The sequence below is a fragment of the Erithacus rubecula genome (genome assembly GCF_903797595.1).
Source record: "Erithacus rubecula genome assembly, chromosome: 1".
NCBI classification, from domain to species: Eukaryota; Metazoa; Chordata; class Aves; order Passeriformes; family Muscicapidae; genus Erithacus; species Erithacus rubecula.
Genome location: NC_136658.1, coordinates 75,715,745 through 75,734,525, shown reverse-complemented (window position 1 = coordinate 75,734,525; position 18,781 = coordinate 75,715,745). Strand labels below are relative to the sequence as shown.

At 42.8% G+C, this 18,781-nt stretch overlaps 1 protein-coding gene across 1 annotated transcript in view; it reads right to left on the bottom strand.

Moving 5' to 3' along the window:
• FLT1 (fms related receptor tyrosine kinase 1) overlaps nt 1-18,386 on the bottom strand; it is a 104,305-nt gene extending 85,919 nt beyond the window's left edge. Inside the window, exons 1-3 of the mRNA XM_079298341.1 lie at nt 18,070-18,386; nt 4,358-4,454; nt 3,839-4,059 (exon numbers count right to left, since the gene is read on the bottom strand). Of these exons, the coding sequence (XP_079154467.1) occupies nt 3,839-4,059; nt 4,358-4,454; nt 18,070-18,127 (376 nt within the window). The 5' untranslated portion in view covers nt 18,128-18,386. The remainder of the gene's footprint in view (nt 1-3,838; nt 4,060-4,357; nt 4,455-18,069) is intronic.
• Between the last annotated feature and the right edge of the window lie 395 nt (nt 18,387-18,781).

Below are 18,781 nucleotides of genomic sequence, written 5' to 3'. Positions count from 1 at the left end.
GACTTGTGCCTTTAATTACACAGCTCTGATTTGCTTCACCTGGCTTAAATCACCTCAAATCAAGAAATTTATTCTAAGCTGGTTCTCCAGATCTCTTGAAAAGTCAGTGATAAAATCTACATACCAGAAGCTCCTTTTGCTCTCTGCAAGTTTAGAAAGAGAACAGACAACTAACCCAGCCTAGAGATCTGATTTTAAAATGCCTCATTCTGCAAGGAAAAGTGACTGCAGGACTATGAGAAAAGACAAGGAGAGGGAGAACACTAAGAAATTGGCTACTGCCCTAGAGTCAAATACAGTTATACTTTGAGTTCTGTTTTCTGTTGCAGCAGATTTAAGATTTTACTCATGTATATTACTAGCCAAAAGCGGTCTTGAAATCACAGAAAATAGCAACACTTCCATTTGAATCACAGTTTGCTTAAATTAGTGCAAAAGCCTAACTTTGATATATCAATGTAATTGAACTTACAAGATTTTCCTCTGTCATACCATGGGAGCAATTGTTCAAAGGCAAGAAATTATGAGTAGAGAATTAAGAGTACTGCACATTTTTGAAGACAGTGAATGAGCTCCAGCAATTGAAAAGTGCCTTGGAGATATTGGGACAAAGCAGACAGAAAGAAAAGCCCTTAGTACTATCCCCAGGGAAATTTACATAGGATTCAGAACAGCCTGCTGATAATTTGGTCTTTCTTGAATGTCTTTATTCCATCATTATCTCTTCTCAAGCAGAAAATTCCCCATGCCTCACTGCAATGTATGCAGTGAGCGTTCATTGCAAATCTTTCCTTTTTACTGTTGGGTTGCACTTCCCTTACAAAACAAAGCTCTGAGCAGTTTTGGGTCTGAGACAGTGCAGAAATTGGCAAAGAAGCTTTGCTTCATTTCACATTTTTCCCATGGCTAGTGGGGGAAGTCAGGCCATCAGTTTTCTTGAGGCAAAGTTGAAGACTCTTAAGAGAATTAATTTCCCTCGTTTAATGTCTCAATTCCTGAGCTGTGTGGGGTCAAGAGTTGCCGAGACACTCTGTGCACTCACTCCCCTCTGCAACTCAGTAGTGACCTCTCCAGCTGAAAGCAGGGTGGTGTCAGCACTAGCTCCTCCAAGACAAGTCACCAGCCTGCCTCTCCTTGACCCCCAAAAGCAGGGCTTCAGAAATGCTTCAAGTCATCCTGGGGCCTGTGGGACTTGCAGTCTCCTCTCATTGCCTTGTTTTGGTCTATACCAGATCATCCTCTGCTGTAGCATACATTCATCACTGAACCAAAGGACTTACTGGGTTTATTGTGGTCTGGTCTTTGAGCTTTTTTTTTTTTTTTTTTTTTTTAATCCAGTTCTTAGTCAGTATCACTCCAATTACGGAAATGAAGAACATTTTTAAAACAATAAGTGATGACTTCCTGTACAAACAATATCAACTTTCCTGATTCGGACTCTGTGTTTGTAAATAGCAACTATTTGTTCTCATCTGCAGCATGCTAAGACATGGGAAACAGGCACCTTGGTGATCCACATGGAGCTAATATGGGAAATGGACTGACACAACGTCCTGTCACAGGAAACAATACAAAACTAGGAGGGACCCAAATTTCACAAATGTTTATTTCCTAAACACCCACAAATTAATGCAAAGTAAAACTAAACTCAGGAAAGAGAGTCTTTGCAGAGGATTTTGTTACCCCCATCTCAACCCATCTTGAGCTATAAAACTGAATTTCATGCATGTTCACAGAAGCAGTGACTGACATTAAGAGACAGGTAGAAAAGAGATAATGAGATATCATAGAGAAAGAAAATACTTTTAGTAATGCTACACTTCCCAGAAAGGGTGAGTTTTGGTACTCAATGTCTTGTTTCTTTCTAACTTATTTAACAATTCTTCCTGAAACTGTAGAGTTTTGGAAGACTAATAGACCTTTTTCCACCTTAGGGCAGAGTGACACTTTCAATAGGCATCAAATGAACAGTTGGCTTGCAGCCTCTCTCATTATCCACAGTTTTCCCTAACTTCCCTGGGACACAATTAATACTTCAATGTTAAGAAATTGGTTTTCAATCAAAATAATTGTCAAATTCAGAAAATTAACATGCCAGAGAGGTCTAAGGTTGCTACAGGTTTGTTCCTTAAACATTTTACTACTTTTTTGGCAATTAAGGTAGGAGGAGTTATAAAATCTAGCTGTCTCTTCAGCAGTGACATCATGATTTATGACTGAATGTCCTTGAAAAACCAACAAAACCAAGACACTTCAGCAGCCCTCTTTAAATTATTAGAGTGGATGGAGGAATAGGGGTTGGTGTAGGATTGTCCTAAAACAAATTCTGCAATCAAACATTTCTCTTCCACCACCATGTGAATTCTGCAGGTAACCTTGGTTGACAATCATCTAATTGAAGGTCCCTTTTAGATGCAAGAAAGCCACATGTAAGCTGGGAAGCAGTGAAGATTTGGAAGACTGGTTGTGGCTCTCATTTGTAAAAATTTAGGATCCAGAAGAATTAATTCTTCAATCAGGTAAGAAACCAAGGGAATGCAAAGGCATCCCTTGTATTGTAAAGTCAGTTTGGCAGGGAGGTCCTTCTCCTGAGGGATGGAGAGGATTGTGGGTGGGTCTCAGACAGGGATGACATCCAAGGTGGGATGTCCAAGAAGGTCCTGTGATGGGAAACTTGCAAAAGGCATCCAAGGAAATTGTGCATTTCCCTAGGCTGTGGTCTGTTGGTCACTAAAATAATATCCTATTTTGGCTATTCTTCCATGGACACATCTGTTGTTGGATTTACAGAGAATTATATGAAAAGGGTTGGGTGACAAAAATATTCTGCAGCACATTTCAAATGAAGGAAAGTATGATGAACAGCATGAAATAGCCAATAATGCTCAATAAAGAAACACACACTAATGGGGAGAGCCATCTTGTTTTCTATCAGTCTAGTGAGAGGTCCACTTCATTCTGCTTTTTCACAGCCCCAGTCTCACTCTTCATATCACAAACTGAAAACAAAGGCTAATTCACTCTGATGTGAACTCATTAGATGCAGCAGACCCAGAATTTGGAAAACTTCCAGTAGCACATTCTCTGTAATATGGGCTTTCATAATCTTTGAGTCCTGAAATATTGCAGCAATCTGTAAATTTTACTCTAAAATAAAAATAAGAAAAAACTAAAGTATTAATTAAATCCCTAAAGTGTCTATAATTTTTTCTTTTATTGTTGTGCCTATTGAATTCAATTCTTCTTAGAACTGTCTGATTAATACCCTGGAAGGAAACAGAATCAGAAAGAAATTTCTTTTATAGTCTAACTGACCTAATTCCAGCACTTCCCATACATTACACAATACTTGTTTGCTGAACACAACTCTGTGCTTAATTTCATTCCATTTATTCTAGATTCTTTCAATCTGTGTGAGATGGACTACAGAGGACATTTTTTAATACAACTTCCAATGCAAATAGTAATTTTCTGCAGCATGAGGCAAATAAGTGATCTGGACAGAGAGCTTTAGCATCCTTCAGCTGCCTAGAAATCACATCACTTTCAATGGGTTTCTGATACCCATATCACATATTCACCTGTAGTCCACTTCCATCTGGACTCCCATTTGTTCCAGGCAAATGGATGGATTGGGTTGTTCTCATGCTTAATTTTTTCCCTTGCATTTGTATTTGCAAGTTCTGAGAATGAAGATTCTACATATTAATTGGCAAATTAACACCATGCAAGGCTGAAAATGCCATTCAAAACTCAGCCACAGCTGAACTGCCTTACTTTTCCACTTCGCTGTATCGAAGAGCAAGTACCAAAAAGTGTTAAAAAATCTTAATCTTACCGTTAATAAACACATAGACTGTAGATTCCTTCTTCTTTTTTGCTGGACTTGTTGGGTATTTGCAGCTATAATTTCCAGTGTCACTTGCTTGAGTTCTGCTCAAGGTCAGACTGCTGCAGGACTGCTTCCCATTCCTTCCACAGGCATATTTAATTACTTTCAGCCTTTTGCTATCCTTGCTAAGAGTTTCAGGCAAAGACCATGAATGAACCATTTCCCCCCTGCAAACACAGATAAGGAAGCAGAAACAATTATGTTGGGCTGCAATTATATAGCTCCAGTTCCCAAGCTTTCTTTTTTATTATATCAGGCTATTTATGGGGCTCTCTTTTATCTTGTTTTCCAAAAACAACAACAGAAACAACAAAGAACTATTAAACAATTGCCATTGAAGTTCACTCCCCACCTTTCCCCACAGCATAAGGTTTAATTTTTTTTCTAATTTCAGTTACAAAAAAAAGAAAGTGTCAGGTGTATGAAGTCCCTGCCAAAGTATCATAATCCAGCTCAGCTGGTTACCTGCAGGTGAGATTTAAAGTCTGGCCGGCTTGAACAACGTGCTGTATGCCATTTATACTCAGCTCAGGGACTTTTAGTTTTGATCCTGAACTAGATCCTAGAAAAACAAAGAAAAAAACCAAAACATTAACAAAGACAAATAATTCCACTTGCAGTCCACTCACATTTATGTTGTTATACTGAGAAGGAAAAGAAAACTGTGCCTCTCTCACCACACATACTCTCTCTCTGCCTTTGAGCAAAGTCCTGTTGCCCTGACTCAGGACACAAACTACCTTCCAGCAGCATTACTCAGGAAAGAAAAAAAGAATTGAAAGCTATCCGTCAATGACTTTGCTTTCAAATTTTTCACTGAACATACCATGAAGAAACTTGAGGACCTTGTGGCTCCACATCTAACCAAGGAAGTGTGCCCCCAAGCACCACTGGCTGCATTTCCTCAGGAAACACATCCATGGCAGCCCTTTCAATGGGAAGGGTAAAAGTCAGCCACTCCCATGGCAAGAACCATGCACTAATTTCTAAGATACTGAAATTCCCCTCAAACAACTTGCTGCAAAGCTGGAACTGATGTGGAAGGAGTGAGAGGGCGTTAAGGATCTTCCCTTCCTGACTGAAGGTCACAGCACTGTCACCTATGGTTCCTCACCAGCTGCTGGCATTGTCAGTGAAGCAGTGTCAAAAGGTAGAGCTTTACAGTAAATTTTGAGAGCAAGATTAAGACGCCTTCCAGACCAGATTTGCTGTTTATTTGAGACAGAAAGCATGTTGTCATGGCCAGACCATTCTGGCACAGGTGAAATCTTTGGTGTCAGTAAAACATGAAGCTTCAGACCCTTGAAAACATCCAGGTGGGCTTTGTGAAGGCTACATGGAGGCATTCCTAGGATGAAAATGGCCCATGGTCAGAAAACCAGTAGAACATGGGATCTTCCCTCTCATGAAGTTGGGAGGTGCTGGCTAGAAAGACATCATGATTTATCTTTGTCCTGTAATAGGCTATGGCCACAAAAGCTTTCATGGCAAGCTGACAGAAGAACATGCCTTAAGGAAGAAACAGTGCTGGATCCAACCCATTGCCCTTGCACTGACAGCAAAATGTCCCAGAAGTTGGGAACACAATGTAAAAATATTTCAAAACAGTTAAAAGTTGAAAACCAGTTGTAGTCTAATTGGGACTCAAGTGTAACTTGTAAAGATTTCAGCGTTGATAGAGAGCAACAGCAACTATCCCAAACCACTTTACCCCAAGAGAAAGTATTTGTCAACATATGGGAGAAGCAGCATCTCATTGTCAAGAGTAATGCAGATTTTTCTTCTAGAATTCAGTCAAATACAGATTTAGTTTAGCTATTTTAAGTCCTTCCAAAAGGTCCCTGCCACAGCCAAGTATGAACAGCTGTGTGCACCAAACAGAGTAGAAATACATGAACCTTACTTGGGGCTACGTATCACTCATCAGAATCTTCTCCTCTTTTGTTGACTAGAGAAGGAACTTCCTGCTGAGATTGGTGACTAAAATTTGGATATATAAGTATGTCAAAGTCAATGGCTGCTCCATATTCAGGAGCTTTCTTTTTAGCCCTGTATATTTTATTTAAGATGTGGCTCCAGTAGTTTTGTGATATATTCTGTCATCTGTGCTGATTCAAAACAAGATTTAAAGGGTACATTTAAACATAGATATAAACAAAATTATAGCTCACTTTCACAAGCCACAAGCAAGGGCATAACTTTTCAGAATAAAGAGGTCTTCTGGACTGCACCACAAATAACACCATAGATTTAAGTGGTGAGACTGTGCATACATAGAAACTTCCTTTGAGATTTGTCTAGACAATCATATTTCTAACTAAAAATTAATATATTCTGACAGCTGGTAAGAGGGCAGAAAAAAGGTGCAGGAAATCTTTGAACAAATAATTGTTATGTGATATGCATTGCAAACACATTTTTCACACCTGCCCTTCAGAGATCTCAGCTCTGAAGAGCTGGTTCCCCCAAAGTGCACTCAGTGCTTTCATGGGATAGTTTCCCATAGATGCTTACAGTCTATTAGTCTTCTCATTCACCATTCTGAAAGAATGCCTCTGAGGCTAATCACTGAGAAATTGAGATAAGATGTTACAACAGCCTAGCAGCTTCTTGGAGAGCAACCCAGGCACTCTGGTTGAGAGGGTTTGTCAACATCTTCCAGCTAAACAATCTGATAGTTTTGTGAAACTCCCACATTCCCTCATTTCATTTGCATTCCTCTTGTCATCCCAGAATTGAAGGGTCAGATGCTCTCCCAAGAAGGCAGAGTTTATATCCAGCTTTATGAATCTCGGTTTTTACTTCGGGGAAAAGTTGACCTTGAGCTTCCCTGAACTGCTCCATATTTGAGGCTCTGGAAAAGCTGAAAGACATGCACCAGTGTTTACAAGCAGTTCAATACGTATGAAAAAAACATCAATGATGATCTGCCAGAGGAAACCATTGGGACCAAAGCCCAGCTGCTGGGTCTGCAACTCTCAGCCTAGTTGCTAGAGAGCACCATGTTGTTTCCTGTATAACACTGGTGGGAAATTGGAAAAAACCATGTGAATAACAGGTGTTAAGAGAAAGAGAGGAGAGCGAGTCTGTGGTGCCTGGTCATGCCTGCAGTGCTGAGTACTTGGCTTTGCTGTTGGCACTGCTTTCTGAGTCTGCCAAAGGTGATGAGCCAGAAACAATCATAAATGCTACAAGGCTTTCTCTTCATAACTTTACAGCAATATAAACAAAGATGCAAAAACCTTAAGATGTATCTTAAATTATGCATACAAAAGAAGGCACCCTGGAAGCCTGTATGCCAGATCTGCCTCAGAGTTATTAAAATAGAAGAAAAAACATAACAAAACCACCTACTTTTTCACGCTATCTTGTAGGCACAAAAGAAACCCAAATATACTGGATATATACTCAAGCTTTTGCCCTTTTACACATTTTACATGTATCTAAAAGACAGCACAATATTTATAAATATTATGTGTGGTATTTAAGGAGTGCTTAGTGTTTGTCTAACTCTGCTCCCATTGACAAAAGCCAGCATTTCATCATTTAATTCAAGCATATTTTAAACACTTAACTCCAGTAGTTAATCATAGTAACATTTAAGACTTAATGTCAGTGTATTCGGCAATAGATACAACCCTGGTTATATGTTCATTTATTTAGTTTTTCACTGATGAATAGCTGAGGTCTTATTTCGAGCCAATATTGTTGCTTTTACAAGTATGGGAGACAATGCTTTTACCAGCAAGATGCTATGCCTTGAAGAAAAATAGCTTTATTTGACATCCTATGTATTCATGGGTCATTAGCTTCCTTACGTTTTTAAATGCTTCAAAACTGATGCAGAGTACAAATGCAATAGAGTTTGACGTGTTTACCAGGAAAGAAAAAGGAAGGAGAATAGCAGGGAAATTCCTACTGTCAATATTTAGAAGCAGATTATGCCTTCTATGTACCTTCTGTGGGCATTTTACTTGACACTGTCTTTTCTGAAGGGTCATGGCTCAACAGGACACATTCACTTATCATTGTGCCTGTCACTAAGCGACCATCAGCAGCCTACCCTCACACTGACCTACATTGAGGGGTGCAACTCCTTTTCATCTGACAACAAGAGAACTAATTAATCCTGATAACTGAGGAATCTCCTCCCACGGGGAAAGGGGTGATTTTTTTCGGACACATTTTATTTGTTATGGAAGGTTTATTAGATACATGTGAAAGTCAGTCAACGAGGTTGCTTAATTAATGAGCAAATGTTAATTTAGATTGCAAAAGTTAGTCATTCTAAGTAAAGCAAGGGTAGGACAAATATTTATTTCATGAAAGCAGAGAGAAATCTGTGATTTGCAAGGGGGAAAAAGGAAAGCTTTCTTCAATTAATTTCTGCCCCACAAAAAGAGCTGATCTTCTTCCGAATTAAGTAAATAAAATTTTTAATTACCTGATAACCAAAAATCTCTCTGATCACAAATAGTGAAAAAGATAAAATAAATAAACCTGCATATATTTTTCCAATATGATGTGTCCATTTCTACAGACAAATGAGTAACCATGCACACATGATGAAACTTCCACTGATTTCTGCTAAACTTGGTTTCTCTTAAAGATTATAGATTTGCTGAACTCAAACTTGGGACCATGATCTGGGTTATTATTCCCATGCCAATTTTCCCAGTTTCTACCTTCAAATGTCTTTTCAGACACAGAGAGTTTCTGTGACCTTTGACTAAAGAAAGGAAATCCAAAAGCTAGCTGTAAGACTTAGTTTAAAAAACTGCAAAATTAGCAGGTTTGATGACTTTCTAACATCATTTCCATAATTTCAGGATGACTGTCTTCCAGCCACTCCTGTGATCTTCAACATCTTGACTAATCTTTTTTTCACCTGCACAATGAAAGGTTAAGGAGAATGATCAGCTTATCCTTGCAACTTCAGTGTGTACAAAGAATCTGACCTTCTGGGTTTAAAGTGCCATCTGTGGGCAATAAAGTTATCCATCATGAAGTAATTGTTTCAGTCACTGCTGGATTTGCACACGTTTTACCCCTTGTGAAACATAACTGAGCCTTTGAGGGTTTTACGATTGAATATCATTTCCTCCTGATTCAAACGTTCAACAAAAATGTATTTTGTAGAGGACACTCCTGCATTGGAAGGAGAGGACAGGTTATTTCTTAACAGGGTCTCCACCTCTCTGTGCTGCTTAAAACATTGGACATTCAGTCCAGATGTAGTCCAGGACTTTGACCTGGCTTATGAGCACTTCCCTATGAGTCATTCCACTGAAGGGAATGGGAATACCCATATGTGTACAACAACGAGTTATTGCAGAATCCAGACAAAATGTAAAGGAGCATGACAGTACCCAGTGGGTTGAGCTTCAGAGCATCTCCAGTGAAAATGTGCTGACTGATCTGCAGCAGCACCTTAACCAGAACACGGCCACTAACCTCAAATGGAGTATATGGCTTTACTCCATTTTGTAAGGAAATCCGGGATATCAAGAGTTTTCTTTATTTCAGAGATATTTTTGACATGCTACTCTTAACATCTCTTTAAAAGGTTCTTCAATCCATTCTGTAAATAAATATAACTATTTCTTTTGGTCAAACACTTGTACCTATTTGTAATAATTGCAATTACATCATTACATCAAGTCACTCTATTAAAGAGGAAAAGGTATATCTAGAGAAAAAAACCTCATGGTCAACTCTTAAGAGCCACTTAAAGTTTCAATACACATCTGACCATATGAAGAAATCTTAACCAACAGGTTCTCCTAGTTTTATCAACATTGAGATTCTCTTCAGTATCAATACTTGCATTTATAAAGACAGAACTTTTAGGAAGAGCTGTCTTAAAATTTGCATGGTGAATGGAAAAGGAAGTTTTGTTTTCCTGTTTGATGGGTAACTGTCCAGTCTGATCCTGCCACAACACTAGAGGGAGAAGGGGGCACCCTGGATAATGAAGGTTTCTCCTTCTGTGAGTGCTGGTGGCTAAGAAGAGCTGCTGGAAGGAGACACTCTTCTACCCCCATGGCATCAAGAGCCCCCATCTCATTGTTAACCTGCTTTCTGATGCTCGAGTAGAGGCAAAGAAAGGAGCACAGACTGGTTCCTGCTCCCAGGGGTAAAAGCACCCTCTCCATTGCCTGTACTTAGAAACTGTCTCCAGGAAAGACCTGCAGTGCCAAACCATGAGCCTCAATGTGGTATCTCCAGATCTTTCAGATGTCATCTAAGTCCTCATTCTAAAGGAAACCTCACAGTCATCTAATTTCACGGCACTTTTCTGAAATAAATCCAAACTTCAAACCTGAAACCTGCAGAAGAGAAACTAGGGCACTTAACTGTGAGAGAGCAAGAAGGTGTGACTTTGCCCTAAAATGACATTGAGCACAGTCCAGATGAGCAAACTCATGATCTGAAGCAGCAAAATGTAACCTCTATTTCTTCTGAAGCAGAACTTTGCAGGTCGATTAAGAGCCATGGGGATTTACAAGTGTTAACAGATACAGGTCCCTGGTCTCAGAGGTATTTTGAACTTGTTTCTTGTTGGTTTCCTCCTGTGCAGAGAGAGGCATCACATGTGCTGGTACACAGCTGGCAGACCGAAACACCCTAAGGGTGACAGCAAGAGCTCAAGCTATATCACACCTTAACAGAGACATCACTTGCAAGTATCTCTGTGGTGAAACTGAAACTTTCTTCTGAAACTTATTTCTGCAACTTTCTTCTAACTTTCCTCTCTTTTGCATTCAAGACCAAGAAAACTTATTGGATTCTATTTAATTACTAAGTATACATAGAGGCACAAAAATTATGAATTCATTGGTTCATCCCTTACAGATCCAGAAGAGACATTCCATTCATCCAGTCTGATGTTTTGCAACACATGCCATGCAATACATGATTTCTGGATCAAATGCTTAAGCTTGATCAATCTCAATCATAATTTATGAACTTAAAGTACCATTAGGACATAACAGCCAGCTAAAAAAAAAAAAAAAAAAAAAAAAAAAAAGATGGGTTTGTGGATAGCAAACCTGGGCTGCTCTGTGATTCACACCACAGTAGAGTCTGAACAGTTTAAGGCTGATAACAGTAAATTAAATGAGGTCTGGACAGACTAAAAGCCCTGACCATGGCTCCATGCTGTGGAACTAAAATCAGTCAATAGGGAAAATGGACATGCAGCTCCCCAAAACAGGCCTTCATAGTCATAGAAAGGTATTTGAACAAATGTGTTCCTTCCTTTTTGGTTCCAGGTCTCAGTATTCATTTGTTATTCCTAGATGAGCATACACACTGATGTAAGATTAAATGTTATAGAGCCAAAGCAAAACACCCAGTTGCTAAAAATAATGCAGTAGTTCTGATGATACTTTGTTAACACTTGTGAGCAGTACACACTATCATGCCAATATGGCAAATAGCTGCAATTGAAAACTAATACCTATTTCCCCAGTAATTGCCAAACATTTTGCCAGTGTTTGCCCTAGCTAGGTCAGGTTGGTTTTATAGAAGCTTGTGGTAAAGCCTTTCTAATAAAGAACAGGGAGGGTTTGTTCATTTAAAAGTTTAGATGAAAGAAATTCAACAAACTGAGGCTTCAGCCAGTTATTTGACATAAAGTTCATTCCAGGTACGACCAATGAAATTATTGACATTATCCCATCATACCTGGGCAACCAAGGCCATGCAGTTGCATGTTCTGTGCCCCACAAGATCCACTTGAAGGAACTTTCTTCACTATATTGTCAGAAATTTGTGCCTTGTTTGCCCTAAACTCACCAGGTAACTTCCATGCATGAGCATAATCACTTTATATAATTCCAATGAAAAATAAATGTCAATATTTAACAGCCAGAGATCTGAGAAAAAAATAATCTTGGTTTCCTGTTGTATCCATCAAGTTTTAATATCTCTAGAAATACAGGATCTGAAAGGAGCATCTTGGCCAAAATCCAGCCAGATGAAGGTGCTCATTTCATTAGCTGTATAAGGAGAGCATATTTACAGAGAAGAAATAAAACCAACCATAACCACAAACTTTTTCTTTCCCATTAAGCACATGGAATTGAAAATAGATATTCAAATGCACGGTCTGACACCTCCATCATGAGCCCTTGTGGGGCCACTTCAGTAAACCACACCCCAAAGGCAAAATACACACATATATGTGATGTGTGTTGGGAAAAGAAGAGAAATACCACAGTTGTGTCTACCTTAGTCTGGTCTTCACTCCACATGAGTAAATGACCAGCTTAAAAATAAAACAACAAATTTTTTTACCAGTTTGATACTTCAAATTTCTAGCAGATTACCTGGGAGGACAAATGAAGCAATATAATAGGACTAAATTGGAAAACTTTCACAAAGACAGACAAATTGGCAGCCAGCAACACAGGCCTGCCAAACTCATTTGGGGCTGTAGCAATCACTAAGCTGTAAGCACAGAAACAAATTAGGAACTATGTAAAAGAAAAGGTAAAGCAAAGTTTAAGAAGCTGCACTTTGCTGAAGGCTGCTGGTTATTTCCAAAGCTCCATTGTTACAGTGTACTGTCCTGTAGTGCTCCAAGACAAAAAGAAAAGTCAGGAACTGACTTTCCATCCAGCCCACCTTAAACCTATAAAGCAGAGCTATAAAACAAGAGCAAGTAAATAATGCAGCACAACAATTTAAAATAGAGAGGTGAGAAGAACTGGAACAGTCTGCACAGAAGAGTCCCTTGCATGGCTTAGGAGCAAAATCCACTTTGCTGTTAAATGGCATCTAAAGGACCAAGTCTAAGGAGGTAGATGCAAGTGCAGAAATCTTCTGCCAAGATTGCCTATGGCTCAGTTACATTAGGAAATGATAATCATTAATACCTGTAGATTAGGATGATTGTCAATTGCAGCACTGCATTAGTCAAAGAAAGGGGCTTTAAACACTTTCAGCACAACAGAACAAGAAAGTTCTCTGTATTATGCATTTTTAATGTGATTTATTTCCACTATGTAATATCCACTTGCATAAACATAGACAACAACTAAATTTTAGTTTCCTTGACCCTCAATACCATGGCTTCTCATGAAATAATTGGATTTTAGATCACACTACAAAGAAATAAAAGAATTCCCCTCTTGAGAGTTTTATCACATAACTGCTTCCTGCAAGGCTTCTTGAACCTTTCCTGAAGATGAGATGCTGGGGACCACTGAAGACATGACATGAAGCTAAAACAGCTCTTGTCTGATCCAGGATGGCAACTCTCACGCTTCTGTTAACATTAGTCTATGGTGATCCTGATGAGAGGTTTTTCCATAGAGGAATGACAATGGGAACAAAAGGGGTGAATTCCTTCACTCTGTGTCAAGGAAGAATCCCACAGGAAGGACGCTTAAGTGAGCTATGTGAAATTGTGAAATTCCTCTCATGAAATGCCCTCATATTCATCCCTTTTCGCTCCCCACGCACTAAGCAGGGGGTCTGTTCCCAGAGCACAGGCTTCCTGAGAGAACATCTGAGGAGCACACACATCTGCTCACAGGTCCCTGGTTCTCAAGGGCCGCTGCACCCTGCCTGCTTCACCCCCTTCCAGGTATGGGATGGAAATAATGGCCCTGCACTGCCACAGCATCTTCAACCCACTGAAATCCCAGAAGCAGCTGCCTTCCAGCCCCTTGCCCATCTTTCAGCTGCTCCAACAGCAAAGAAAACCTTATTTCAAGGCCATAGCTCTGAAAGATGGAATACAACTTAAAAAGAAGTTGTACAGCGCAAGTGCTTAGTGCCACATATCAGTGACTGCTGGAAAAGCAGCCCCACCACCCAGAACAGCCATGCCAAGAGAAATCAGTGTCAACAACATCACACTGAATTATGTTCCAGATATGTTACAGGGGTGACTTAACATTGTGGATATGGATTTTGTGATTTGACGGGAAAACAACAGAGAGTGTAAAATCAGCTCACCATGAACAAGAGCCTTTTGCTTCAACATGAACACAAGACAAACCTAAGTCCAAGAAAGATGATTAATTAATCTATTCACTATTGCACAAACATCTATAATGGTATTGAACACACTGATGCACCACGAGCTAAATCATCCTCCTCTTCATCTTTAGTCTGGCACATCTCCATGCACTGTGCCACACAAAAAATACCCCAATTGCAAACATGACTTAATGTAGAAGAAAAAGTCATCCGCATTCCCTGCCCAAATTTCTCCATGCATCCCAATGGCTTAAGACTCATGTTTCAGACAAAAGTACCTCTGAAATTTATAGTTTCAAATCTCTTTGCCCTCAGTGTTGGTTTATCAGTCTGTTAGCACTTTGCTTAGTTCCATTATGAGTTCATTCTGCTGGTCACAAAGGCATGATATTATGCCATGCCTGGCTTTGGAGAGAGCACTAATGACTGCATTTTCACTTTTCCACCTCCTGCTTGCAGCATAGTCCTGTCTTTTAAACATCAGGTTTATGCAGTAGTGATCTCCAACCAGAGGGGAACGAAACCAAACTTCTGTATCTCAGTAAAAGAAAGCTGTGCAGGCACCTTCCTGTCCTGCAAATCTGGACAATTTCCTTTTGTCCTATATACTCATACAGTGTGAAGGGCTACTGATTTCAGTTTTTGAAGCTTCTGGCAAAAAATAGACAGCTTTTTTGTTATGGTTTGGATGTAAAAAAAAATAAAAACAACCCCAACACCACCAAAAAAAATCTCAAATCTCCTCAAAGGCTTATTTTTAGGGTTCTAAATATATTGGGAGCTTCTGGATATGAAGATCTTTAGTATAGCACAGACAAATTCCTGATTTTGTTCAGCACAAACAGTAAATCTAGAAGATGCTAGCCCAGCCCAAAGGAGTTTCTTTGGATTTAACCAGCTGTAAGAGAACGAGTTCTAGCTTTGTGTGGAATACATGGGATAAACACCTGTCTGGTAAAGTATCAGTTTTCAGTGTAAGTGATTTTCTTCAGCTATGTCAGAAAGTATGATGCTTTAACCCCATATACACATTTTTTTAAAATCTCTGCTATATAGCAGTACCTAAATGTTCTCCTTTATGTGAATACAGTTTGGAATTTTTTAGGGACCACCATTTCTATGAAGGTCTGGAAGAAGTGGGAAAGCCTGTTTTTCTCAAATTTGTAAATAAATCCAGCGTAATCCCAAACTGGGCGGTTCTGTCTGTGTCATTGCTTCAGCAAGTACTCAAATCAAATTGAAACCTAAACATATGAATGGCACTTTCAGAGAAAAGAGGTTACTTATTGCAAGAAATTAACCTCAACACTGATTAGATTTGACCTGGAATTTCTTCCTTCATTTTTTTCCAGCTGGCCGTGAAATTGAAAAATCCACTGGGGATTTTGATTCTAGCTCCAGTTCCAACTGAAATGACTGAGATCATACAGTGCTGCTCACAGATAAGACTGTAATAGAGTCTATTTACCTTCTAGCTGTAAATTGTGAGGTGCCACTTCTGTGTGGAACGCCAGAAACCCAGCTGGAAATACAACTAAACCACCAGTTTATGTTTCTGGAAATATGGCACATTAGCTGCAGAGTCTGATGTTTTCAGGGTTTAAACACAGTCCTTCACAATCCCAAATGCTAGTGGTTAAAATTATAGTAATACCAAGTTGAGGACTGTGAGATTGAACTTAACAAAGCAACCACATATTCATGTTGACCATTACATGTGCAGTCACTAGCAACCATATGCAATATGTTTGTGGAACAAATAATTATAAGATAAAAAGAAAACATACAAGAGTACTATGCAAAACACAGAAAAAAAATTGTTCTTTCCCAAGTTTATCAAAATATGCGTGTGCCAAACACACACGTCAAATGAATTTAATTTCCTTAATTTCATTTTTCAAAGGTGAATCTCAAAGCTTGTAGGCTTCATGTTGCTTTGGAGAATTTTAAATTATTAAGTGTGAGCTGAAAGACTTCCTTCTGTCTCCTCCTTGTGGAGGTTCTTTCTTAGCCACTATTTCTGAGAATCTCCCCTAGAGCCTGTCCGTAAATGGAAGCTCAGCAGGCACCTGCAGAGACTGAATTACAACAGGGGACCAGTGATGAATTGGATTTCATGAAGAGCACTGGAAATGGGAAGTGCTGGACAGCCTGACCAAGAAATGTAGGCAATGAACAAGCAGTGAAGGAGGGTGACGTGGGAGGGACAGCACAGAAAGATGTATGGTACCAAACATCCCACCACCTCAAGAGTAAAGTTAAAATTCTCCATGAGAACGCGACTTTGGAGAGGTCTGCTAGTGGCCCAGAAGAAGCATGATGAACCTATTTGAGATGTTCAAACAAAGCTAGGCAAGAATGCTTTTCTGGAAAACAAACAAAAAATGGCAAGAAAGCCAATGAGTCTGAAAATATTGAAATTCTGATTTGAACACAATCTCTTTTACAGGGGGAGGATATGAATTTCCAGCAAAATGGTTGTGAGAGCACTCAGCCAAACTAGAGAAGGAACTTTGCAATGCCTAGAGCACCTGAGCTGACCACTGGGATGCTTATCCCCAACACCCAGAGTCCCAAGATGTCCCCTAAGCAAGTTAAGCTTTTCCCACTGGGATTGGTCTAGGGTGCACATGAACAGGAAGGTGAACCAGGGTCTTTCTCACAGCCCCTGACTCACAGAGTCCACCCTCTCCCTGGGCAGTGGGCTTGCCACGATCTGCACAATGGAAAACCTTTCCGACAGGAAAGAGGAAGCCGGTCCCCTAGCGGAGCTGGTCACCGCAGGAGCCCGTGGAGGGGCAGGACGCCGAAGTTCAAACTCAAGCTGTGAAGGAAGCCTGGCAAGGATCTGAATCCACATTTCCTGTATCCAGGGTGGGTGTCCCATGCCTGTGCCTATTTCATCCTAGGCATAAGAACCTCCAAGGCAGAGATAAATAATGTGGGGAAATTAGCACTTTCCTGGGGAAAAGAAAGAGAGGGGGGAAAAAAAAAAAAAAAAAAGGCAGAAGAATATCTATATATCTGTATCAAAGCTGATGAATCAGCACTTCCCGAGCAGGAAAAGGTCTCGTAGGAGCGGCCCCGCCAGCTCTCCTGCCGGGCAGCCCCTGGCAGCGGGACCGAGCTCCCGGTCACCCTCGAGGGGCAGCGCGGCCGGGCGGGCTCGCCGCTGGCAGCAGGAGCGCTGTCCTCGACGGCTGTCCCGCGGGGAGCTCGGCTTTTCGCTTCCCCACCCGCGGCTTGCTCCCGCTCCTCGCCAGCCCCTTTCTCCCCGCGGGAGCGGCCCCGGCCGTGGGCGCTGCCCGGGGCACGGCGAGCCCTGCGCGGAGGGCAGGCTGCGGGACCGCCGGTCCGCCCTTCCCGAGGGCATCCCCGCCCGTCAGTGGCCCTGCCGAGCCATGAGCCCACGCGGGACCCGCCTTTGCCCGGCCACCGCGCACCCCTGCTCCAGGTGACGGCCACGCCACGCTGGGACACACTGCCCGCCACGGCGCTCCAGCCCACGGAACTCGCTCTTGGCTCAGAGTAAAATAAAACTCGGTTAGGAACATGAAGTCTGCAAAGATCCATCCACATCGTTGTGGGATGCGACACCGGAGAGCAGCTCCATCCCACTCTCCAGTGAGACCCGGCAGCCAGCCCCGCAGGGAGCTGCTCCATCGACCTGCTCGGGCGGGATTTTTGCGAGGAAAACGTACACCTTTCCTGCTTAGCTGACAGTGCTGGGACACTTGAAAACAAAGTGCGGAGGAAAGAAGCGTGCCCTGCTGCCAAGACATCTCTTTCCGTGATGCACCGGTTCGGACAACTCCCGATGATGTACGGCGGTCCCCTGTGGCCGGGGGAGGCTCGCCTCCACGCCACCACTGCCTTGCCTGGAGGAGGACAGGCACCACGGCTCCGCACCGCCGGACCCTCCGGAGAGCTGCTCCCGGGGCACTCCGATGGGGATGGGGACCGCTCGGGGATGCGGCGTTTCTCCGCTCCCTGGAAAACGGGAATCACTCCCCCGTCCCTGCCCAGGGCCAAGGGGAGGCAGGTGCCCGCCGGCTCCAGCCAACAAGCGGTGGGGGGCACGGGAGGCGCAGCCGATGAGGCACATCAGTGTGAGCCCGTGGCGGAGAGCTCGGCGCAGAACGGGCTCTGACCGGGGCAGCGCGTACCAGCGGTCCCTTCCTTACCTGCGAGCAGGAGAGCGGCTCCCAGCAGCACGGTCCCTGAGAGCAGCTGGCGGGGCATGGTCCTGCCTGCGGGAGCGCAGGGCTTTTTCCCTGCCGGCGGCGGCGAGGCAGGGGCAGAGGCGCCGGCTGGGCTCCGACGGGCTCTCCTCGGTGCCGGGCGCTTCCCGCGGTGGTGGAGATAGCGGCAAAGCGAGGCGCAGAATCCGCATCCAGCAGCCCCCGAGCGCGACCCGCCCTCCCCGGCCCGGCCCGACCTGCGGAAAAGGAGTATCCGCTGCGGGCCGCCCTGCCAGCTTCACCTCCCACGGGCATCAGATACCCGCCAGCCCCAGCCTCGCTGATTTATAACTTCTCCACCCCTCGCAGCGCACCCCTCCACCCCCCCCGCCCACATCCTCCGCCGGGAGCACGCCCTCCCCGGGACGAGTCCCCCGCCCGTCCGCCCGTCTGTCCGCCGGTCGGCGGGCACGGTGTCGCTGCTCCGCGGGTCTCCCGGTCCCGCCGCCCCAGCCCCGGGGAGCCCGGCCGTGTGTCGCTCCGGAGCCCGGCTCTGCGCTGCCTGCAGCCCCGCAGCGCTGCCGGGACGGGCTGCGGGACTCGCCGCTCGCACGTCGCCGGGCTCCCCTGCCGGGGGCGCGCAGCGGATTTGCGATTCCTGGACCAAAGGCTGAGCGGTGGGGTCCCGGTCCTGCCGAGCCCCTCTCCGGCTTCC